The 24,803-nt window shown below is 39.2% G+C and overlaps 1 protein-coding gene across 1 annotated transcript in view; it reads right to left on the bottom strand.

The window, feature by feature from the left end:
* Nucleotides 1–801: 801 nt before the first annotated feature.
* SEMA5A (sema domain, seven thrombospondin repeats (type 1 and type 1-like), transmembrane domain (TM) and short cytoplasmic domain, (semaphorin) 5A) overlaps nt 802–24,803 on the bottom strand; it is a 239,068-nt gene continuing 215,066 nt past the window's right edge. Inside the window, exons 16-21 of the mRNA XM_009883755.1 lie at nt 22,257–22,475; nt 11,467–11,637; nt 8,476–8,631; nt 5,286–5,333; nt 2,827–3,038; nt 802–1,405 (exon numbers count right to left, since the gene is read on the bottom strand). Coding sequence (XP_009882057.1) covers nt 1,286–1,405; nt 2,827–3,038; nt 5,286–5,333; nt 8,476–8,631; nt 11,467–11,637; nt 22,257–22,475 — 926 coding nt within the window. The 3' untranslated portion in view covers nt 802–1,285. The remainder of the gene's footprint in view (nt 1,406–2,826; nt 3,039–5,285; nt 5,334–8,475; nt 8,632–11,466; nt 11,638–22,256; nt 22,476–24,803) is intronic.

The following is a 24,803-nucleotide window of genomic DNA, read 5'->3' as shown; positions in this document are numbered from 1 at the left end:
ACAAAAAGAATTAAAACTGATAACTTAAAACTCAAACAGTATTTTAAATATTTACATCAATGAAGTCCAAGAAGATAATCACTTAAAACACCATAAGAATGTTCCTCTAGGGCCTGACTAGTGTGGGTCAGACACGGCAGCAAGATGAGACAACGCTTTGCAAATACATCTGCGTTTTCGGAGCCAGCTTTGTTTGTCAGACACGTGTATATGAAGTAAAAGCCGGAAAGAGAAAAGCAGATCTATGATTATGCCTACGTATCCCCGAGAGCCTGAGAAGGCACACAAAACGTGGTGCAAGTCGTACCCTTCTGCGCCCGGCCTGACGGCGAGTGCTACAGCAGAGAGACCAGCGGGGTCCTGTAGGCGCGTGCTGGGGAGAGAAAGCCTTTGGGATGCCACGACTCGTGCAAGCCCCCGTGCTGCAGCAAGGCTGGTTTAATAATGACACGCAGAAAAACCCTCCGGTGTGCCTCTCCTATCTGCCCTCCTCCCTCGGCCTTCCTCCGGGACATGCCCTTCCACACCCTCCCAAAAATTAAACCGAACCAGGTGAAGGCGTTATGTGACTGGGCTCGGCTCGCAGCGGGAAACCACCAACCCTGTAGCTTTCTGGGTTAATTACAAGATCGTGTCCCTTGGTACAGCCTTAGTCTCCGCACTCTGAACAGCTGAACTGCAGCCAGAGTGATTTGCAGCCCAGGAAGATCAGCCCTACAGAGCCCAGAGCTGACGCAGAGCATCGCTAAACCACCACATTTCTTCTCATCGTTGTTCCCAGCACCCTGCGAGCTCTTTTTGGTGGTGTGAGCTTCAGGAGACTGCACAGAGGGCTCCGTGGCTGACAGCAGAGCTCCCCTTTTCAAACCTCATGGAAATAAAAGACAATGCCTAAAAAGAAAATTAGATTTGCACTCCTGGCGCAGCTTTACAGGGTAATATTATTTTTTTTTTAAAGCTCAGGAATTACTCAGTCGCTTGTTAGAGAACTCTGACTGGAAGCTTATGAAACTGGGTGAAGCGATGCAATCCTCATGAGTGGTCCAGAGACACCGAGGGGCTATAGCTGCACCCGACACTGAAGGCCAACCTTGCACTCTGCAAAGAAAATGTCATGTCACAAACAGGTGTTTTGGGCTTTTGGCAGCAATGGGACATTGATGGCTTGGATCGTGCTTGAAATGTCTCTGAGCTTCATCTCTGAAGCCTCAATCACATGAGCAGTCAAGTAGCACAGGCCTTGGGGACTGGGGAGTTACAGGAGGCCAGAAAATACACAAGCCCATTAGTACTCATCATAATTATTGAAATCTGTAAAATAGGTATTAGAATAAGTCTTTGCTGTAAGATGTGGATTGAAGTACTTGTTTCTCTCCTCCAGAATCAGGTTGTTTTTGCTAAATGCCTGGGGGAAAAAAAAAAAAAAGGAAGAGATAAGAAAATAGGAAGGACAGAAGAAAGGTACCCAACTAGGTGCTCTTTCACTAAGGCAATTTTTGTGGCAAATACCTATGTATAGTAAGTCAGTCAAAAATGTATTGAGAAAAACCTGAACATTTACAAAAACTGGCATTTGCATGTAGCTGCTTACATAATGTTCATACAAAAAGCACTGCTACTCAATAAAGTAAAGCCAGGCATTTCCCCCCCCAGTATTATAAAACTAATTTTATGATTAAAAATACTTTTTAACCATACATATTCAGTTCTTCTTATTAGAATGATTCACTCATTATCTTTTACTGAATAAGAATTATTTTCTTTTTACTGCATTAATTCCTTGATTTTAAAATGCAATATGTAGGACAAAAGTCTGAAAGTCTTTAGAGTGTAAATCCCTTTTTTAAAAAGTTATATGGGTATTAAGAGTATGAATTTTCAAAGTGTTTTTTTTGTTTGTTTGTTTCTGTAGCTATCCAGAGAGATGATTAGTGGAATTTGGAAAAGCTTCAAATTAGGTACATATTCCACCATTGATTACAAAATCTAGACTTTGAAATTCTTTAAAATGTCTTTAATTAGAAAGAAAAATGCAGAAATTAAAAACGATTATCCAGGTAGGATTTAGGAAAATTCCTCATTTACAAAAAGCTTTGCAGCTGCATGAATAAACTGTGTAATCTGAAGACACTGAGCTAGGTATTTTCAGAATGCTCATCCTTCTTTAATTCAGTGGGTCTGAAAAGAAGAGCTACTCTAAAAGGCTGTAAAAAGAAAATAGCTGTTTGGGAAAAATGATCATATGATAAAGATATCATGCCAGGCTCTCAGCTAATGTAAATCTGTACTGCTCATTTACAGAATATTTTGAGTATGAACACTAGCTGAGAGTCTGACCCAGAAGATATTCACCAGTATATATATTCAATATACCAATATATTCATCTCCTGTACAAACACAGTGCAGGAAGATGAACAGTGCCCTTGACACTGTATCATTGGAGCCAAAGGATTATCTTCAATATATGTCATGATGATTGTTAATGGCCCTATTTCCTTCTTGAACAAGCCACTAGGGAACACAACTGGGGAAAAAAATCCCACAAAACAAAACTTGAGTGGTTTGTTTTTTTCCAGGAAAGGCTGCTGCTGTATAAATTATACACGCACACAAAATTTAACTTCCTGTGTAATAGGGATTGACAAAGGAATGGATCTGTAATTACAATGCTTCAAGTGAAATTTATTTTTGTCATTAACAATCAGCATAATTTGAGTCCAAATACCACTGCAGAAAACTAGCAAGTAGAATCCTTTTGATACAGCAGAACCGTTGCCTAGGGCCATATACGTTGTGCATGATAGAGCTCCCAACCCACTTCTCACCTTGATGGCTTCTACAGAATCGTACTTGTCCAGTTTGTTGATATGGTTGGTAATGCTGGTATTGAGAGGGGCCGGTGACACCGGGTGGATGACAGTTGCATCATGGGACTGTTGTTGATATCGTTGGCAATAAGTGTAAACAAGCAGGGTAAGAAGGCAACCAAGTATCGAGCTACTTAATCCCACTGCAATCATGTGAAACATGTTGAACTCTGCAGGGTGGAGAGCAGAAGACAGTCTTATTTTTAAGGAAGTAGCAATAAAAGCTTGAGCTTGGAGAAAAATGTAGACAAGTGCTTGATTCAAATAAGGATAAGGGAAATGTCATATGTTTCCTAGAAACATCTCAGCTGCAATGGCTTATCCCTACGGTAGCAAATGCATTGTATTTCCCTAAAGGGATCATTATAAGAATCTTAGATACCCATACATCTCTCTAAGTATTAAGACTGAGATTTTTGAAAGATGCTTAAACAAGTTCAGAGCCCAACTAACAGATGAATGAATTGCTTTTTGTATGTTTGGATAGTTCAGCAAATTTTTTCTTCAGACCGTATAACAAAGCCTTGTTATATAAAGGTTACCTATGTAATGTACACACATAGCTTTTTTTCAGTGACCTGTAGTATTGCCTCCTCTGCTGTTCTTCTAGTTCTTTCTCTTACACACAGTGCCTTGTGGCAGAACTAACAAAATGCTGATATCTTTGAATCACAGTCCTGCTTTCCCTAAAATGTTTTCCGTATCCTTTTGATTTGGTGCATGTCCCAGAAGCAGCAGCATACATTTTTTCCATCCCCTGCCTTGATTCTTGTTGGGTCTCACTGTTTCTGAATCTTTGATATATGGCCAACTGGATCCCTTCTGCAGCCTTCAGAATTCTGTCTATATGTAAGGGTGTGTGTGCGTGTGAGGAAGAAACGGTAGTTCTTCAGGGGAAAATAGGAAGGGGAGAAAGGGAGACTCCTTAGAGTCTCAGTGTGCTTTTAACCACAGCAGCCAGAGAGTGCAAAGTCAACAACTCAGAACCCAGCACTCTCCTGTCTGTTCTATGCTTCAAAGATACTATGGGATCAGATGATGGGAAACCTTCAGCACCTACGCAAGGATTAAAAGTGAGGGAGCTCATTGCTGCGTGAAACTGTGGAAAGGAATCTAAAGCACAATTGTCCCCTGATGTTCGTGAACAGAGATGTCAGGTCAGATGTGGCACCAACAAGATTAGCTCGAAATAAACAAATTACACTGTTTTTCATTGTTATTTCAAACTGGAACTGTGTTTTTTGATCAGGAGAGAAGTATCAGTGAGAAGTTCATGTTGAAAATTTCATCTTAGCCTTAATGAAAATTTGGTTTTAGTTGCCTAAATGTGCAAATGAAATATTTTAAACTGAAAGACTGACACTAGTCTGAAAGGCATCTGTTAGACCTTTTTCACTGTAATCCAGAAAAATGAGCCAGCATATGGGTCCCATTTTTCGCAAATGCCTAAAGTGGGACCTTTACATGCCTACTGGGTATTCAGAAAAGCAAACTAATATTTAGCTGACTAGGTTGACTGGCCCAGTATATAAATTATCACTGAAATATCCTTCTACGCTTTCATGAGATTTTCCCACCGTTGCAGAACTTGGCAAAATGTTTTCAGAGTAACACTGCTAATTAGAAAAAAATCAAATCACGTTATCCTGGCTCCCATAACAAGTTACCATGCACACTAGTACCCTTGCATAACCCCTGTGTTTTCATTGTCCTTTATTAGGTTAAAAATGCAGCTTATCTGTGCCTGGAAGAATACTAGAACTGGCCAGAGCTATTACCATGACGACACAGACTAAGCGTGATAGCTCAGCACAAAAAAAAAAACCCAGTCATTTTTCCTTTTTCTTCTTCTTTTTCTTGTTGTTTACCTTTTTTTTAAACGGTTTTCTCTTTCAAAATTTGTTTTTGCTAGCATCAGGACTCTTTGGAATGGAACTTTTTTTTTTTACTTTTTAGTTTTGTCTTTGGCAGCAAAGCTGAAAATGAGTCTCAGATACAGTCAGAGCTATTAGAGGGGTTGGCAGGTTGGCTTTCTGCTATTCATGTGGAGTCCCAAAGAGGTTTGTGAAATTATTATTCTGAACAAGGTGGAGCAACTTTACAAATTTTGACCTACAGATAACTAGCTTATAATAGGAATTTCTTTTTGAGACAAAGCTGACTGCTGTACTGAAAAAGAAGAAAATACAAACATCCAGTAATACACGTTCTTGTCTCAAAGGTCAGCAATGGCAGATGGATATTTAATGAGAAATCCTGTAGTAACTACATCTCTTTTTCTGCACAACTGTAAATAATGAAAATGCAGCATTTAGAAGGGAGAATAAAACTAAGAGAGAGCAAAAGGTGAAACAAAAGGAAAAAATGGGGAATCAATATTTCAGCAGTTAATACACATCTAAAGCTGAAAAGCTTACCTCCACATCGTTTTTCTTCTATGCTGCTGGATCGTGCCACTGTTATTTCTAGAAAAATAAATAAATCACTTATGCCAAGGAGAAAAAAATATTACAGACAACTACTAGTTTGATTAACACAGTAAGGATTTGAGAATTTGTTCTACCACATTCACTACAAATCCAAAGTAAAAAAGGTTTTGACTATGCGACAGAATTAACAAAAAGGTCGAATGACATCTTCAGGTTCCTTAGTTTCACAGAATCATAGAATCACAGAATGGTCAGGGTTGGAAGGGACCTCTGGAGATCATCTAGTCCAACCCCCCTGCCAGAGCAGGGTCACCTACAGCAGTTTGCATTTGCTTTTCCCAAGCAAATGCAGCAACATATTTTTAATTCTTGCCTCAAAACATTTCCGGAATTAAAAAGATGAAGCACACACGAAAACATTCTTTGTGGAGTTTAAGCATGTTGAGAAAGTGTTGATTTTCTGAATAGTAAAATTAATGAGAGTTTAATTATCTTGTGTTCAAATGGGTCCGTTACTTCTAGAAGTCACATCTAGCACTCATGTGAAAAGAGGGAATTTACAAATCTTCAAAAAAGACTGCCAATTTCATGGGTCTCAATGGTAAACTACTGAATGTAATTCCAGCCTGTATGCTTACCATTTTGGAAACATTCTGAATAAATATTGAATAAAAGTTTGTTGGCAATCAACTTTTCCCACTCTTTCTTTCAGGACCATGGTTTCTGTGAAGGGAAGTCCTGTCTTACAAATCTCTTGAACCTCTCTGAAAGGGTCAATGATCATGTAGATATGGCTGGGGTAACTGACACAGTCAACCTGGATTTCAAAAAAGTGTTTAAGATCCTTGTCAAAGTTTTTCCAAGTAACAAAGTAGATATGGGAGATGAAGGAAAAGACAGAAAACAGGGTAGTACTATGTGCTCAGTTCTTCCAATGGAGGGACCTAGGCTTTTCAGCAAAGAGCTAGAAAAGCAGGAGGCGAATGTGGTTTTGAAGTTTGCTGATGATACAAAATTAAGGTAGCATGGACAAGAGCATGCTGTGAAGACCTCCAGAAAGGCCCTACAAAACTAGGCAATAAAATAGCAAATGAAACAGAATGTAGATCAGTGTAAAGCAATACATACAGAGGAAACAATCCTACTTTCACATATAAAATGATGACCATTACTACTCCCGAGTGAGACCCGGGGGTTATGACAAATTGTTCCGTGAAAATACCAGCTTAGTGTTCAGAAGCAATCAAAAAGGCAAACCAAATGCCAGGTACTACCAAGAAGGCGATACTGAATAGGACAGGATATCAGCATTAAGGCACTTTATAAATCCAGGTGTTGTCTGCACCATGAGCACTGTGTGCAGCTCTGGTTTTCCCATCTAAGGATGTTTCCAGTAGAACTAAAAACAGACCAGAGGAGGACAGCAGTGATGGCCACAGGTATGCAATACCTTCTGTACAAGGAATTAACAGATTAGGCTCTCCACTGCCAAAAGATAATCTACATGCAGCTACTGCTAAAGAAATCACAATTTTTTACCTTTCCTCACATGCTAAATCATTACTAACTAGTTTCAAAATGAGAAAGTATCAGACCTGACAAAACAGCACTCTCACTGAGAATTAAAGGCTGAGAGCATACTTTGTGTGGTTGAGACTATTAATTCACAATCCAAAAAAAAAAGCAGAAAAAAACGAACCAGGAAACCATAAAGCTCTGCAAGGTAATGTTGATTAGGACTAACTCTGGAAACACAGCAGCAGCAATGACAAGGAGTAATTTTGTACTCTGCCAGAACCACTCTATATACTAAGTTCTGGAGAGGAACAGAGCTAAGGTAAGCAGGAGGAGGAGGTGACAACATGAAGGTGGACACACCAGCACACTAGCTGGGGAAAGGTGGGAGGTGAATTAGAAAAAGAAGAAGAGGTTGAGTGGTAGAGGTGGAAAGTTGGAGGACCTGGAGGAGTGAAAGCGAGCTGAGCGATCCCAAGAAAGCAAGCTAGTTTGCCGAAGGTGAGTGTAATGGACACGACCTTATCTGCTGTGATATGGGTAATTTGAGGAGGAGTGGCAAACAAACCAAAAGAGTGAGAGAAGAGGTGGCTCCTTTCAGATTCTGAAAATGCCCACTTTCCAAAACAAGATGTAGAGCATATATTGGATTAAGCAGGGGATTCACAGAATGTGAATATTAATGGAGCTGCTTCAAAAGCCTGAGAAAAAGGGAAAAATCCAATGTGGGAGTTTTTGCATTCACATTGACATTTTTCACATTGGTTTTGGAGGAAAAAATAGTATTTGGGAGTTAAAGCATTATGCACCATCCACAAAAACAGTATTTAAATGTGTTGATTTCTTTGTTATATTGTACTATATTGTACTGCATAGTTACAGAAAAAACAGGTTGCTGCACTGAGTAAACATAATTACATTTCAAATGATACATTAAAATGTAAATTTCTCTGTCTGTGAATAGACTGCTAGCTTTTTTTAATGTACACAGTCGGAAAGATGACTGCTAACAGCAATGAAATGTGGCCACCCATACTGATGTGGCCACCAAAAAGAAACAAAGAATACAGTCATCAGTTTTGACAAATGCTATAGAATAATACATGACGTGACTATCCATTGGGTACTTAGTGGTCATGAGGGATATAAGGACCTGAGTTAATAGTATTTACCTTTCTAAGCAGTTACTAATTTAGAGGATTCTGTCAAATGATTTCCAGATTAACTACCACAGCACCCACTTTTGTATATGCAAATCACAAAACCTAGAGGAATGTTTCCCTAATAACCCTAAAGACTCAAAACCCATTGGATTAAAGTAAAAAGGAGACTATTCCTCCTAGCTCTCTATAGCAATCCCTGCACTCAGCTACCAAGTAGGAAGGGAGGGACCTGCAGAATGCTGTAACAGTGACTAACCAATGTCCCAGGTGGTGACAGTGAGGACACCTCCACAGCACTTGGTGCCATAAGGCAGATTTTCATGAAGACACAAGATCTGACAACATTTTCTCTACATAGGAGACCAACACGCTTCGGCTGACAGAAAGCAAGTTCTGTTCCAGCTCTCAGCTCCGCACAGTGCAGCGTGGGACGATACTACACCTCGCTCCTGAGACCTTGAGAGATTTCACTAATCCTTCGAGGAGCAGGCTGATCTCACCTGGTATAAAGTTGGAGTCCAAAGCACAGGCTCGACTCTCCGTGGTGTTGCCCGTGCACTGGCTGCCCACGGGAAACAAAATGACGCACTGACGAACGCGGAACTGGAGGCCAGACGAGTCGCAGGGGGACCACTCGGACCACTCGGACCAGCTGTCTGCAAAAAGCAGAGAGGGACACACATAGAGGTGCTGCAATTAAATGCTCCAAGTACACCGAGTGAGAGAGAAATAGCCTGTACTTCTGAATTATGACAGAAGGTCTCATCCCCAGCTACCACCAACTAGTAGAGGACAACTCTTTCACTGTGACAAAACAAAGGCGGTTCGGCTTTGGCAAAAGTCTCTGAAATGTAGACTGTGATGGCAAATTTGTCACAGACGTATTACAGCTTTGGTTTCTGCCACGGCCTTTGTGTGTGGAAGTGAGAAGCTGGAGGGGATTCTGCAGTGGTGACTGGAAGAGTGATTGCCATGGAGTTAATTCCAGTCTAGGTCGTTAGGGTGGACAATGATACTGTCTTTTATTTATGTACCTGACAAGTAGCAATGAGAGCTATAAGAGTATGTATTCCAGGTCTGACACAGGATATTTATTTAACCGCAAAAATAGTAGTATCTTGCAGAGAGGTTTGTTGCTTTTTTTTTTAGCTTTTGTTATTTCAGGTCCACGTGTTTGCTGTAGATAGAAGAGATCTCATCAAGTATTCTCACCTTCTCTTCCCCATTCAGTTCATTATCTATCTTCTATTGTTTCTCTATATTTCTTCCTCTGCCTATGGAGTTTTGATTAAGACACTTTTATTTCATGACTCTCTGATCTCAGAACACTTCCCTTAAGTGAAGCAAATTGATCTCACTCCCATGAGGTGCTGTGAGTTTACTGAACTCAGCTTTTTTACAATTCAGGCAAAAGTCTTTCCTTCATAGCAGTCTTCTGAGTTTGACATGTATTGTATAAGACAGAGCTCAGTTATTTTTCTTTCTTCTGTTGGCTTTCTCACTGTTTTAAGTGCATACTTGCATAGTTTCAGTAACCCTCCATATCCTCAAAAATCTTCAGTATCAGGATTCCAGAAATTTTAGTTTTCTGCCAATTTTGTTGGGAAGAAAAAAAAAAAAGTACTATTTCAAATGCCAAGAAATCTTTACTCTTTTCACAACTTAAGAAACGTTATAAATAATTTCCATTTTTGCATATGCATTTCTGTGTTGGTTGGTTGTTCTTAGATTCCAAGTGTCACTATTATTCCCTTCCTATATTAAACATGTCACTCAAGCAGCAAATGTCACCAATGGTACTTCCAGATCGGCACAAGCAGGCACCACTGGCTACATGGTCCTCACCAAAAGAAAATGGCTTTGCAGGGATTCAGGAGTGCGCCCAAACTTGACATGTGTAGCACTGCTGTTATTTTTTGTCCCACACCAATGTGAAATAAGAGCAGTAAAAACAAGTTTTGAAATCTACATCGGAAACATGAGGCAAGGGCCATTCTCACAGCTAGTTGATGAAGTGTTGTTTCAAAAACCTATGGCAAATTTTTGGTAAGATTGAAATATTAATAAAACGCCACAGAACGTGAGAAATACACTTCTGCCTCTGAAATTCTATTGCTTTATAAAAGTTTTCACTTTCTTGAACCAAAATGAATCAACCTCCTCCTTGTCCACCCCCCAGCTACTCCAAAATTTAGGTAACAAGCAGGTCAAAATAAGATGAAGAGATTATTTATAAATGTTTGCAAACTGTCATTTCCAGAAAAACGCCAGTAGAAAATAAATGCACAACAAGAGAAATAGCTACAATACTAGGACAATGAATGCACCAGTTCTGACCTTCTGAAGATGCCTTAAGGATCCCAAGGCAGCTATGTAATTTCTACATACAATTATACACTGTTTGTCTTGAAAAATCAAATCATATACTGATTTCTGTGGTGTTTTGTTTTTTTTTTAACACAATACAGAGTGCTGCATCTGCTTTAATTTTGACAAAGTAGGTACTTTTATTCTGCTGCAAGACATGCAGGGCCTAGAAAAGGAAATTAACTTAAAATGTAGTTCAGCACAGGTAATAGAATCCATAAATTCAAACGTGTGGGGCTTGTGCCTTCACATGCACAACCTCATTATATGAGCAGAAAACCTGAAGACTCGAAGCTCTCAGTGCAGCAAGTAATATAATGTGGCATCACAGCTGCTTATTTTCTTTTTGCCGTTGCCTGTAATCCATTAATCAGCAATAAATGAAAACAAATTTCCCCACTGGCTTTTCACTAATGATTTTTATCTGGTTTTGTGTGGTTTTAGTATCTACTTCTTACTTAAATTTCACCAAAAAATAGCTTCTTTTAATATGTGTCAAAGGCAGAGTCAAAGTTTCCGAAAAGTCATGATCCATACTATCATACAACTATCAGGAGTGCTGACACATTTCATTTACAAAGTACTCCACAGTCATTTAAAAAGATGAAGTCTCTGCTCCTTAACATCCAAAGTTGAAAAAGGTATTTTACAAAGAGAATTAAGGTTTGCTCTGTGTTTTATATGAAAACAGGGCAAACATTAATCTACTTGAAGGAGCTTGTGATAACACATACTGTTGAATATTAACCTCAGCAATTTGCTTGCTGTGAACGTTTAGTGTTATAACAAATGCACTTCTTTGTGATATTGTTATTAAAAGTCTTCCAGGCTGTTTCCATAATCCACTTCAAATATTATACAACTTTAGTTTATCGAGCCCCAGATGCTGGTAACTTAAATGTTAATTTTTAAAGAGGGAGGGAGGAGGTGGTATCCTGTAAGCTATATCCTGCTATTACTTGATTTACTGTGATTGTAGCATGTAAGAGCTGATTGTGCACTTAATAAGGGAGAGAAATGATTTGCTCCTAAATAACAGATCAAGGAGCATTATGTTGCCTAACTGTGAATGCCTTATTCTGTGGCACACAAACAACAAAGCTGCAGGGGCTGATTTGCCATACCTGGACACGGCTGTGTGTTGCAGAGTGCTTCTTCGGTGTGCAGTCCAAGGCAGATGTCTCCTCCGTACGCTGGTGCTGGGTTTGTGCAGGAGCGGGTTCTCATGTAATGCCCTCCTCCACACGTTGCTGAGCACTTTGACCAAGATGACCAACAAGACCAGCCTCCATCCACTGAAAAAACAAAAAATATCATATTGTTCCAAGTTAATGTGTGACATGACATGATCGAACCCATCTTTCTCATATACTGTGGATCTAATTCACAGCCTACGGAAATTATTGGACATTTTTAGGCGCCACTGAATATAGGCCTACAAATTTTATCTCACCACAATGCAATTCAATTTACATATTTTAAGAGCTCCTGGTACTAGGAAATCTAAGAAACTTACTCATCCATATAAGATACTTTCGGTGGGTACCATAATAGCTTTAGGGCCAAAACTCTCTTCTCACTTTTGAGGAAATAAAATACCAAGGCTTTTTTAGCAGAAGTATTATAAGTTCAAAATAAATTTTTATTCATAAATTAAAACTTAGCCCAATAATACCAAGAGAGAGACTGAGGAATGTTTTGTTTCACAGCCCAGGTGAGATTGTCGTAGCCCTACAACCCACTTCAACTGATCTAACACAGTTGTAGGGTTGGAGGGGCCAATATGTTACGATCTTCATGTAGCTCTGGCATAGATGCCAGCAGCAGAACAATGGCAGTAGTTCAAAAAAGCAACAGATGAATGACAAAAAGGAGTTGCCGCTTGAAGTTTCAAACACAGGTTGTTGAAGAATAATTTTTTTTTCCCATTAGTGTTTACTGATTCGAGTATGTCAAACCGTTGTCCAGACTTTCACAAGGTTCCTCTGAACTATAGGCTGGTTTTCAGGGGAGCCCCATTTCTCACCTGGCTTTCGACACACGGTCACTGGACAGGCTTCGAAATGAAAGTTTGCCTCATTACCTGCATTGGACTGGCTCCTTTGCAGCCTCTGTTCTTAAAGCTAGTGCTCCAGGATGTATTTCTGGCATTTATGGCCATATTGCAGCCCATCTGCCAAAGGCTTCCTATCTGCAGCCACCTGACAAAGTCAGATGTACTTCTCCCAGGGACAGCGTTCTCTCTGCAAAGAATCTCAGTATTTTGTTCATTTCTCATTTTTTGGTGGGAAAAAAACCAAACCCAAACCTAAACTTTCAAAATTTTCATATCCTACAAAAAATGGATTTCTTTTCAAACCTCTATTTAAAATGTTATCACTTGCTTTCTTAATACTTAAGTAAGGAAATGCTTTACTGTGTCTGCAAATAATTACAAGAAATAGTGTGTAATTCAACCAACTCTAATAGATGAGACCCTAAGTATAATAAAGGCAATGTGCCAGTAAAGTTTTGCTTTATGACAGGATTCTAAACCGAGTAGAAGACTTGCCTTTTTTTCTCCCATCACTCACAGCAGCAGTGGGCATTTTACCAAACAAGACAGAAACTCATTATTGCTTACTTTTAAAAATACAGGTTAAGTACACATTTTCTGTACACATTTTTTACTGTGCTTTCATTTAAGACATTCCTTGCAAGACTTTACTTCATGGTTTGTTGAAATAACTGATTGTCACTGAAATCTCCAAAACATTCATCCAGCATTTCAAAATGACTCCTTTTGATCCTTTCTGTTCAATTAATCAAACAGCCTTTCAAGAAGTAAACCAGTTTCCACTGGTTTATTGAAATGCTATTCCATAATTATCTCTTACCAAAAAAAGGAGGCTCCGAATCTGAAAAAAATTAACTTACAATGAAAATATCTGTGTAATGTTTGCATTTAAATTCTCTCTTACATGGAGAGGCAGAACATTAAAAAAATACTCATTTTGTTTTGGTGGCACTCTATATCACAAATGCACTTGGTCAGTGGACTAGAATGATTTCTATGCAAAGGTTACAACAGTGAGAAAATGAGCTAGAAGAATGTGGTTATTTTGATATTAAAACTTATACATGCATTTTTGAATGTAATTTCAGATACAGCATACCCTCAGGTTCTCAACTGCTAATCAAACAGGTAATTCACTAGTGCATACCTGAGGCTCTTAACTAATCCTGTGAGTTAAGTTGTTGAATATATAACATTTTATTCTCTGTATTGTTTGCAACATTATCCTAAAAATCAAGAAAGCATGGAGTGGGCACTTCCTTGCTAAGAACAATAGTTGTAAAAAACTTTCGCAAGTAATGTATCTGGCCTCTGAATAGCCTGATTGGACAGACAGGATTCATGGAATCTGGTACTATATTCCAAGTATGTCACTTAAATAAATTATTTCCATTATTAAGGAATTCAATGATTGCTACTTTTTTTCCAGGATATATTTATCAGCCAAATCATCTAGATATGAGAAAGTTTTATACCATCTATCATAAATAAATACTGCATCTCTGTAGAGTGCTTGACTTATTCTTTATTCATATAGTCACTGGAAAACAAATACGTCTTTTTGCCTGAGATAACTCTGTTAACGTAGTAATATGCAAGCTCATATCTATGAAAGCTACAGGTTATTTGTCTTCAGTGCAGGTGAAATATACTGTGCAATTTTATAACAATTTCAAGACATGGTATCTTTTATTCAGAACTTGCCTCCTTCTTTTTTTTAAAAAATTATGTCAAATAAAAGCAGAAGCTGTTACCTAAGCTATTCATTTCATGCAATATTAAGGCTTTACCTTTCCAGATACTCCCTTTTTTTTCCTTTTTTTTTTTTTTAATTTAAAATATTCCTTGACTAGCTCAAGTGAATAGTCAGAGGCATTCTGCTGAAGTGTATAGACCTCCACAAAGCAGAATGACATCCTGAGTTTGCCTAGACAGAAGATAAATTGTCTGGAAACATTACCTGTGGCTTGTTCACTGTGATGGAGCCAGTGACCCCCAACACTTTCTACTTATTTTTCAATGGACCACAGTGAGAATTTACAAACGCGCATGCATTTGAAACTGCCATCTGCCGTCTATCTATAGGTCTCCGAGAATACAGAGACTTATGTGACATCCAGGAATGTCACCATGCTCCACAACGGCAGTGATCACGGCTGTACTATAAGACTTCAGATGTAAAGCGAGAAGTGGGTCTGGGGAAGATGGGAAAGGACAGACATAATGTAATAGGCAATGTCAGATTTGATCATGGTTGAGCCGGACAGTGTAATTGTAACTGTTTTTCTTAGCGACTATTTACTCACAGGCTGCCATCCTAAATCTCTAGGCCTTTCAAGGACTATCATAACTACCTCTTTTATTTGTCCCCAGAACTTTTCCTTCTCAGCAACAGAGGATGATAAAGCATCATCATGGTTAAATAAGATCAAAGGAGTGAGTATTTACTGCTTGAGTTTTTACAAGACCTAAATAGAGCTCTGTGGTTTCTTTCATCTTTCTTTAAAGTTGCTTAGCAACACAGCACCATCTGGGTTTTGGTTGTTTTTTGTGGTTTTTTTTCCTTTTGTCATGGAGTCCTTAATGTTATTTCTTTTCCTTATAGGAGGAAAAATACACAGCTGCAAGGAAAGTTCCAGTCACTACAGTTTCTTTACATAACAGTTTTGTAGAGCTGTTGGACAAAAGAAAGTCGTTAAAGCAGTTCCACAACTAAAGACAGAAAGAGTCTTTACGTTTTCTGACAATTACTGAGGTTGGTCCCTTTTGGAAGAAGGCACCCTTCAGCTAGCAGTGTGCTCTCGAACAAGCTCTTTCCTTTATAGTAAAGCGAGCAACTTTTTGCCTACTGGCTGTTGATGTGGTTAATAAATATTTCTTCACTATAATGAAAAAAATACCCATAGGGAAGAGGATGTACTAGGGACAAACCCTGTAGAGAAATGGGATCTCCTGGGGGCATGATGAAACATCCACACTACTGGAGAATTTCCAAGAGACAATTAAGTAAACTGGATACCCTGCTATGCACTTTGGGTTTTACAAGAGAGTGGAAGGAAGCACGGGCAGACACACTGTCCTCACCTGCCTTCATGAGAACACAGATAGGATTGCAGACTCTTTCATATACTGTCTGGTCTCATTTCAAATTTAAACAACTGAAAAAAAGAAAATCTTTGGGTTTTTTTGTGTATGCCTTTAGGTTTATAACTTCTCATGTTCATCTTTTTGAAAGTGTAGCAAAAGAGAATAAAAAATGTTGAGAGGCCAGTCTATTCTATATGCATGAAGGAGTACAAATAGAGGGGTAGCAGTCCTTTCCACCTACCGAAATGCAGATTGTGTGCTTCCCAGTGGCTCAGTAAAAGCTGAATCCAGGGGCTTTGGCAGCCTACAGACCCAAGACAGTACTGCTCCCTTCCAGACACCTGGGGATCATCCCATTCCACATCACACCCTACAGGTTTTTCCTAATCCTGTGGGATGTTGCTGCATGTTTCAATGTGGGAAAGAGCAGTTCTCTCCATCATTGTTTGCAAAGGCAAAGTCTTGCTTCTGTGATGCTACAGATACCTTTTATTCATAAAAGCAATACTGGATGAAACAAACAGTCAACATAGTGCAGTGCAGAAACACAGAAGGCAAACGAATGCTTCTAAGGAAAGTACAACAACAAAATCTAAGGATCAACCCGGGTTTAAGTCTGTAACTGAGACTCTTAAGTTAGAAAAGCAAGAGTTGCTTCCAAAGGGCAGTTCAGTCCTCTCCTCACTGGCCACAGAAGCAGCCTAGAGAGATCAATGCATGTGGAAAGATGGTCTTCAGCAGCCTCAGAGACAAGATTTATTGCAGCAGAGTAATTTTACCCCCTGATTTATTAAGTGACTGCAGGATAAATTTCGTCCATTCCTTTAAATATATTCCTGTTTCCTTGTGGGCAAGTATGACAGCAGGGAAAAAAAATAGGAGGAAAAAAAAGCAATAATGAAGAAAAAAACCCAAGCAATAACTGGCTTTGGGGCATGCATAAATAACTTAAGCAGTCTTTCAGGGAGTTATGTGTATCTGAAACTCTTTATTATTATTAGCATATTTGGTGATATATGAATTTATTCAGTTCTTCTCACCCAAAATGTCGTAACTAAACCAAACTAAAACTACTATAAAAAAATTTGAAACCGATAAATTCCCCAAATATTGTCATGCAATATCAGAATTTCAAATCTAATAAAAGGCAACTGTCCTTTCCTTCTGATCCACCACTATGCTCTGAGCAGAAGAGGGAACAGAACTTCTGCAGCTCATGCTACTCAGTGGCGCTCATGTAGCTATGCTTTTAACTCCTAATTAAGGCACATCGGCCAAGTGCCCCTATATGTAAAAGAATAAAAGAGAAGGCAACAAGAAACAAAACAAAGCAAAACTGAATAAAAGGTTGTCTTTTTCTACGGTAATAACTGAAGACATGTAATATTGTGAACTAGGACAGAATTCCTTACATTTGGTTATTATTATTTTCAGGGAAACAAATCTTAAGTTAGTAAATTCCTGCAATTTTTGTAAATTTGCAGAACTTACTGTTCAAACAATGCTTCTCTTCATCATCTATTTCTGTTCGTAATGTAAATATCTCGCAAGCCCCCAAGGATAACAAAACCTTAATATGTCTGATTATGGATTCATTTCTTTTCATATTGACCACATATTAGTAACTCAAAGAAAACAGAAACGTCAGCCAGTATTCACAGATCCTTTCCATAGTCATTGAGGCTGTTCAGTGCTTGCCAGCTCAACTCTATTCACCACATCTCTGAGCCATAAAAAAAGGAACTGAGGCACAGGGCCAAAGCATAATTTGCTAGTGCAAGATAATAGTGCAAATTCTTCTGTCCCTCAAAGCAGTCTGGCCACATGGAAACTGAGTACTGGGAATAGGCCTTACCCTACACTGACTCCCAAACTATTTCTACAGATTATTTGGGAAAGTGAGAGTTAGTCAAAGGCAAAATTGTATCAGGGATCATTCTAAAGCTTGTACAGAGAAATCATATTCCCAGGCCTGGGTACAATTTCTGGCAATTTTCTGGCACTGTTCAATTTACTATTATATATTCAGCCTTCAAATACTATGAACGAAAAGTAATCTGCCCAGTGACTGATATCAATCCACATGTCAGTGGTCCATTTACTTTGCTACAAGCTGCGGGAAAAATGTCTCTGCTTCTCTCTCCCCTGCAGGCTCAAGAAAGATTTAATAGTAGCTGCTGAAGGCAGGTTCTAGATGGCTTCAGTATAAAGTTCTGGGATCCTGTAGCACATTTAATCATACATTACTGGCTATTAATATATTAATAAGTATATTTAAAATGATGCTGTAAGACATTTAACGAGACAAGAAAGCCGTGTACACTCGATAGCTCCATAAGCTTTTTCATTGTGCTAGTCCCTCAGAGCACTCAGTATCTTCCAGGATGACACTGAGCCCAGATTAATTGATTTAGAAGCCTAAAGTCTATTGACTTTCAGTATGACTTAAGCACTGCTTGGTATATTTCTCCATCACTCATCTTTTGCAGCACTTTACATCATAAGGATTTGATTCCCTCTGCAATAAGCAGACCGGAGAGCAAAGCAGAACCTGAACCTCCACTAGCAGGAAGGCTTCTTTATGGCTGCCATCTTCCTACTAACCAGAATATTTCTGAAAGGCTAATGATGGGACTGGACTGTAACAAAATGGCTCTGTAAGGGCAGGGAGCAGGTGAAGCTGTCCTCACCCTGAGGGAGCTCAAATAAATCTTAGAAAGCATCAAATTCTTCTTTATTGCATTTTTATTTCTCGTACTATGGCCATTACAGAATCACAGAATCACAGAATGGTCAGGGTTGGAAGGGACCTCTGGAGATCATCTAGTCCAACCCCCCCCCGCCAGAGCAGGGTCACCTACAACAGGTTGCACAGGACAGCATCCAGACAGGCTTTGAATGTCTCCAGAGTGGGAGACTCCACCACCTCTCTGGGCAGCCTGTTCCAGTGCTCTGCCACCCTCAAAGTAAAGAAGTCCCTCTCATGTTTGGATGGAGCTTCCTATGTTCAAGTTTGCGCCCATTACCTCTTTTCCTATCACTAGGCACCACTGAAAAAAGACTGTTCCCATCCCTCTGGCACCCTCCCTTTAAGTATTTGTAAGTATTGATAAGATCCCCGCTCAGTCTTCTTTTCTCTAGACTAAAAAGACCCAATTCCCTCAGCCTTTCACGTTGAGGTCAGAACAAAATCTCCTCACATTCCTCAGCCGTTCTGTCTGCACCTCACTTACTTACAGGGGCAAGAATGAACTATTCAGAGTCCCTGTTTTCCTCCTCAATGCTCACAGTGGCAAGAAGAGCCTGATGTGTTTACTCCTACTCAGTCCCTGAAACCCCATCTATAGCCTAGTCCATGTGAGGAGGCTACAGTCAATACCACGATGAGATCTGCACCTACGCCAGCCTTTCTCATAAACACCTGCTAAGGTTGCGTGATCGAAGCCTAACAGGGACTTTTAGAAACTCACTCGGATAGCTATGGTAAGAACAACTTTATATAGCTGTCCTAAATATAAGCACCCAGGAAATGAATTTTGATGCCTACCACACTGGTTAGTAAGAAGGCTGAAAAGTGATCCAACCATGGTTTCTTTTACCCTCCCTGCTGGAGGGTCTGCCACGTTTGTACGCGTGGGACTGGACCAAAGGCTCTTCACCCATATATTGTTTATGTCTCCCCTTACTTGATGAGATCTCATGAATGTCAATGTAAGAGATGTTCATGTTTACCCACCAATTTAACTTTCTGCGACTTTCATTAAAAAAGGAGAGAATTCAATTTCATCAGTATGCTTCTCTAATAAAAAATTATTCCCTTTCTACAAATTTATACACAGGTCTAATTTATGGATAAGCCTTATTCTGCAATCATTTTTTACTCTCCCATGTCTTAAAGAAAACAAAACAATCAATTACATCTACCGCTCTCAATGTTTTCCCTTCAGATTTAACTGAGATCTGGCTTAGCCCCTTGCATTTCTTCTTAATTACTGGCAAACAGTAGTCCTGCACCTGAGGAACTTTGCGATTCCTCACAGGCTATCGTACATCTAAATACTTCATTCAAGCTCTACATCTTTATTCAAATTTACTTTGCACTAAAAAGAAAAATGAAACTTGTCTCTGAAGAAAGTTATTAGATTCATTAGGACAGTCTTTCTTCAGAAAGGTCCACCACATTTTATACCAACTGATTTTTAAAAATATTTTCAAATTCAGAGACAGCAGAAGAGGGAATAATTTTTATATAAAGCACAATTTAAAGTTCCGCCCTACAACTTCCTGTATTTTAGTTTTGGCTATTGGCAAACTCATAAACAACAAGGGCCTCTACATCAAACTTATGTCCGCATAACTATGTGTTCTACTGGTTGGAACAATTTCCTTCAAAGAAATATAACAGTGTACCAGCTGCAGAGTTAATTAAAAATACCACTTCTTAAAACCTTTAACTTATTTTAACTTTGAAAAAAATCCAACACAATTCAAGATCGCATTTAATTTAAGAATCAACGGCAATTTAGGAAGCAACAACAAACCTGGACCCTTTTTACAGATAATCTGGGCCCATTTAATGAATATAATTCAGTTACTACAGTATGGCAATACAATCATATATCTTAAAGCTTGTAAGCAGAGCTGTTAGCTATTACCACACCATTCACCTGCTTCCAAAGCAGCTGAAGGCAGTGTCTCATAGAGGGACTCCCTTTGCAAGGGAAGACAGAATTGATGAAGAGGTGCTACGTTCTAGCTCGCTTCACCTACTGCGTGCATCCCCGGGGAGGCTTGCACATGTTAGTACAATGGTCTCCTAAATCTTTGACCTAACGCATTACTGTCAACCTTCAAAATTTTTTACAAACAATGCAGCCACCTGAAACAGAATTGTTTTTAATGTTATTATTCAAGAAAAGCGAGGCTTTATGATTGCAGTTCGGGAACTAATGGATTAGAGCATGCACTATGGCTGTGAAAATGTGGAGAACTGGGCCACAGTTTTATAATACTCTGCCAACTGTTGGCTCTCTGCTGATTCCTTTCAAGCTCCCTCTCACACTGCTTGGTGTAGAAAACATGGCCACTTTTCACTGATCATGCCTCTAAGCTCAGAAAGAAGCATATAATCTCTTCCCTTGATCTGCTCAGATGCTTACATTGAAGATAGAGAAGCTACACAATGAGCATCTAAAGTTACTTGGATGCAGCAAGAAAATTTCACAAGAAAAGTGCTGGCTCGTGCCCAAGTGCCTCTTTCAGAACCTTGATGGCTCAATGGGCTTTCACCCAGACTGAAGCAGGGATCTTCAACAGAAACTCCCTTTGGATCTGACCCACCAGCAGGAGAGCTGAAGGCTTGAATGCCTCAGGAGGCTGCCTGAGGCATTCAAGTTGCCAAGCAATCCTACTATTCCCGTTAGCCATAAAACTGCAGAGAAGTTAACTTTCACTGAGCAGCCAGAGCGCTCACAGAGCTGCTGGGTTTGTGGGATATCTGCCAAAATATATTACTTAGGTGCAATTCAAGACGGAAGTCGTTTTTCAAGAAACTGTGTCCTCCTGAAAGGGAAGCCCTGTCTTCTGCACAGATCTACTGCTTACATTCCGATGCAGAGAACGGACAGTGACTGTCAAAAGGCTTACAAAGCTTAAGGAAAGCACTGCAACAATAAGATTGGATGAAACACTCATATTAAAAAAAAAACAAACACGTCCCTGATTTAGGGAACACAGTTTTAACTTGTAACCATATGGATATGTATAGACATAGATAAATACACACACACATGAATGTTTTACTCTGGTAATATACATATGTAATATGTATATTGCAATAGCAATCCTTCAAGTCCACACTTGAATAAATACCAAAAGCTCCACGTCTTCAATAATAAAATATGCAGCACTGTTATACATAATTAATACAATTAAAGATGGATGAAAACTTATTTCTAAATTTACTTGTTGGAAAGAACTGAGTCTCTCAGTCATTATCCTTCTTCCTCTCTGTTGTTTCATACCTCCTATGCCAATTGCAATTTCTTTTCTTCATGTGTTCTCCTACATCCTTCCCTTTTCTTTTTCCACAAAGCCTCTGCAAAGCTCAAAAGCCTCTGAATTTGGATGTCTGTTTTATGAAGGGTGAGAGGTGACTGAAACCAAGATTTGTTTTTTCCCCAAATGTCTAAGATACAACAATGATTTATAACCCAAAGTACTTTCCTGAAAACATATATTCTACTTGTAATCCTTTTTATAGAATCATAAAACAACTCTCAATGAAGGAGAAGCTCAAGATTCCAAGAACAACCTTTATAGCCTACTTGAGATGCCATCTAGGTTGGTGATCAGTCCTGAACCTTATTTGCTGGAGGCTCTACACTCAAAAGCTAGTGCAGATTTAATGCCAGCAACCACTGTGAAGAAAATTATATTTTGAGTTTAAATAAAGACCAGGACAGATTTCTCATGTCTCACCAGATTTCTTATGTTTTTTTCTCTCATAAGTTTACTTATTAAAATTATATTTTTACAGTCAGTCTCACAAGTGAAAAAAGACATAGCTATTCATACTGTTGATGATAAACTGACTGACATAACTTACTCAAATCCACTTACATTATAAAGGTAAATTTGCGATGTATTTTATTCAAAACCCAGAACAAACCCCAAGCCCACAAAAAAACCCAAACCAACTATTGCAAATTATAGCCTTGAAGATGAGTTACTTTATTTTCACAGACTTCTCTCATTTCAGTTGACTCTTACCTGGACAAGGCAAAATGTTGCATTCCTGGTACTCTAGAGATGGGCCGAGGCAAGGAAGTCCCCCATATTTGGGCTCAGGATTGCTGCAGACCCGTTTGCGATTTCGTATACCTCTACTGCAGTCACGACTGCACTGAGACCATGGAGACCAGGGTGACCAGGCACCATTGATGGTATGAGCAGAGTATCGTCCAGAACGCAAGAAATCCCCTGACAATCCTAATAAAATAAGAATTGAAAAAAAACCAATAATGAATTAAAACAATATCTCACCCCAAAACAGTCTTTTCCACTTCAAATCTAATCCTAGGCTTCTAAAAGTAATATGATCAGGAGGGTCTTGTCCTTTAGTGTCACAATCCAAACCCTAATTTCACCTCAAGAATCTCTTCCATAATAGAAATTTCATAATCACTTGCACAGTCCTACAGTGAAGATTTGGATCCAACTCTAGTTAAAGCTTTACAGCTGCATTGACTGAACTAAAGTCAATTTACTCCACCTGAAGATGATAAAAATTATCTCTCTCTCGCACAGGAATTGTCAACAGAAAATCTTCAAATACATTAAATAGGTATTATTGCCTCTGTTTTAGAGGAAGAAGGTGCACAGAAGACAGGACTGAGCTGCCTGTGACCATTCTTCAAGCCAGCTCCCCTGGTCCTGCTGCAGGGCTCTGCTCGCTTTATCTACCCAGCCTGCCTCCACTACTGCTTGCTGTGCCCAGAGGCTCATGAGTGTCCTAGAAAGCAATGCACTGTACTTATCCTAACCATAGCCAGATTTTGTGTACAGCAATAATTCCACAAAGTCGAGTGAGACTGCCCTTTTGTGAAGAGCAACGTTTTACCACTTCAAAAAACAGTTTATTTTCCACTGAGTTGAAGTGTTCTAAACCACATATAAGCTATGGAAATCAGCCTTTTGGAGATACACACGATAGAAGTAACACACTTCCTAGTTAAAATAACCATCTGGCAAGTGGAAAACATCTTTGCGAAGTGAGTTTAGTACTGAGAAAAGGCATTAAATTAAACAGTGGCAGAGACTCAAGTCCACTATTTATCAGTGAAAGGGGAACACGCAGAATGTTGTTCACAGCATACAACCAATATGCCTGGATGTAGCCCTGGGTGAAGTTTTAATAATCTGCAGTTAATTTGAGTATCTTTGTCACTTTCAGGCTTGGTTCTGCATGGAAAAAGACTCCCTCAACTGTACTCAGCACAGCACTGAACTCGCTCTTGAGCTATCGCACTACCTCTAAGCATCTCCAGCAACACTACTGGGATCTCCTACTGTTGCCAAAGCAGTTCACCTTCCGCAGTGCTAGCATCACTGGAAATTCTATGATTGATGGACCACTAACTGCTGCTTTTATTATAAGCACTTATTTAAGTAGTTGCGATGAGAGAAGGTCCTGTGAATGCTACTTAAAACAGCAGAGGATGTGGCTGCCTGCCTATGCTAGAGCTTCAGTATTGCTGAGTACAGATGAATGGTATCATCAACAGTGGAGAAATGCAGGGGATTGTTTGCAACTTAAAGTGCAGCACAAACTTTTATTCTTAAGAAATCGTTTTACACCCTACCCACAAGCACAGGCACTGTGGGAGTATCAAATGGAGCTAAAGAAACAGAAGATTTACAGAATCACGTACTGGAAGCAACTTCAAGTAATACTGTGAAGAGACTGCCCAACAGGAGTCCTGGACTGAACAGGACCAGTGCTCTGGTTAACAAGAATGGAGGAGCCCCTCATTCATGGTGTCTACTACTGAGGCAGTTATGCCCTATTTCTACGTGTGCTTATGGCATTAGTAATACTGCTTAAGTTCTGCCCTTTCATCCCAAAGTAGATGAGACTTTGCGTATTTTTACTGAACGATGGCAATATTGGAATGATAATGCAGCAACACAGAAATACTTGTAATAAGAAATGGTTGAAATTAATAAGAAAACAGCAGAACAGCAATATTAAAATGACTAAAAATGGGTAAAACCTGTCAGTGATTATAGAGGGTAACTATTTCTCTCCTGCTGAGCCATATTCTATTACAGAGATATTAAAAGCAGCATTTCAAGAAACATGACATACATTCAAATCCAAAAAGGGAGCAAGTACAGAGAAACAGTATGGGAATTATGAATACAGGTCCACTTTCCAGCTCTGTAAGACCCTTTTTTGCAGTTTTGTATCCCTTTGGTCATGGAAATGCCCAGTTTATGCCCGCAGTGAGCTGTGAGACCAAAATAACAATATTTTTTTGATACCAGAATTTCAAATTATTATTATTTTTTTAGTTATTAAATTAACAGCAATGCAAACAATGGAAAAAGTGTTAATCAGACCAGATTTCCAGTCATTTTCTTCACAAAACACTGCAGTGTTCACCACTTCATACTGATACTAGGATCTTCTGAAGGTATTTTTGCAGGACAGGTGTAGCTTTTTCAGTCCTAAGGAAAATGTGTGACCTTATTTACCATTATGATATTAAATTTCTCACAATTTAAATTGGAGAGTAGGGAAGGGAATCTTCTAAG

This window comes from Charadrius vociferus, unplaced genomic scaffold, assembly GCF_000708025.1.
Source record: "Charadrius vociferus isolate BGI_N301 unplaced genomic scaffold, ASM70802v2 scaffold103, whole genome shotgun sequence".
In the NCBI taxonomy this organism is placed as follows: domain Eukaryota; kingdom Metazoa; phylum Chordata; class Aves; order Charadriiformes; family Charadriidae; genus Charadrius; species Charadrius vociferus.
The sequence above is the reverse complement of the archived record's forward strand: the minus strand, read 5'-3'. Positions and strand labels throughout refer to the sequence as shown.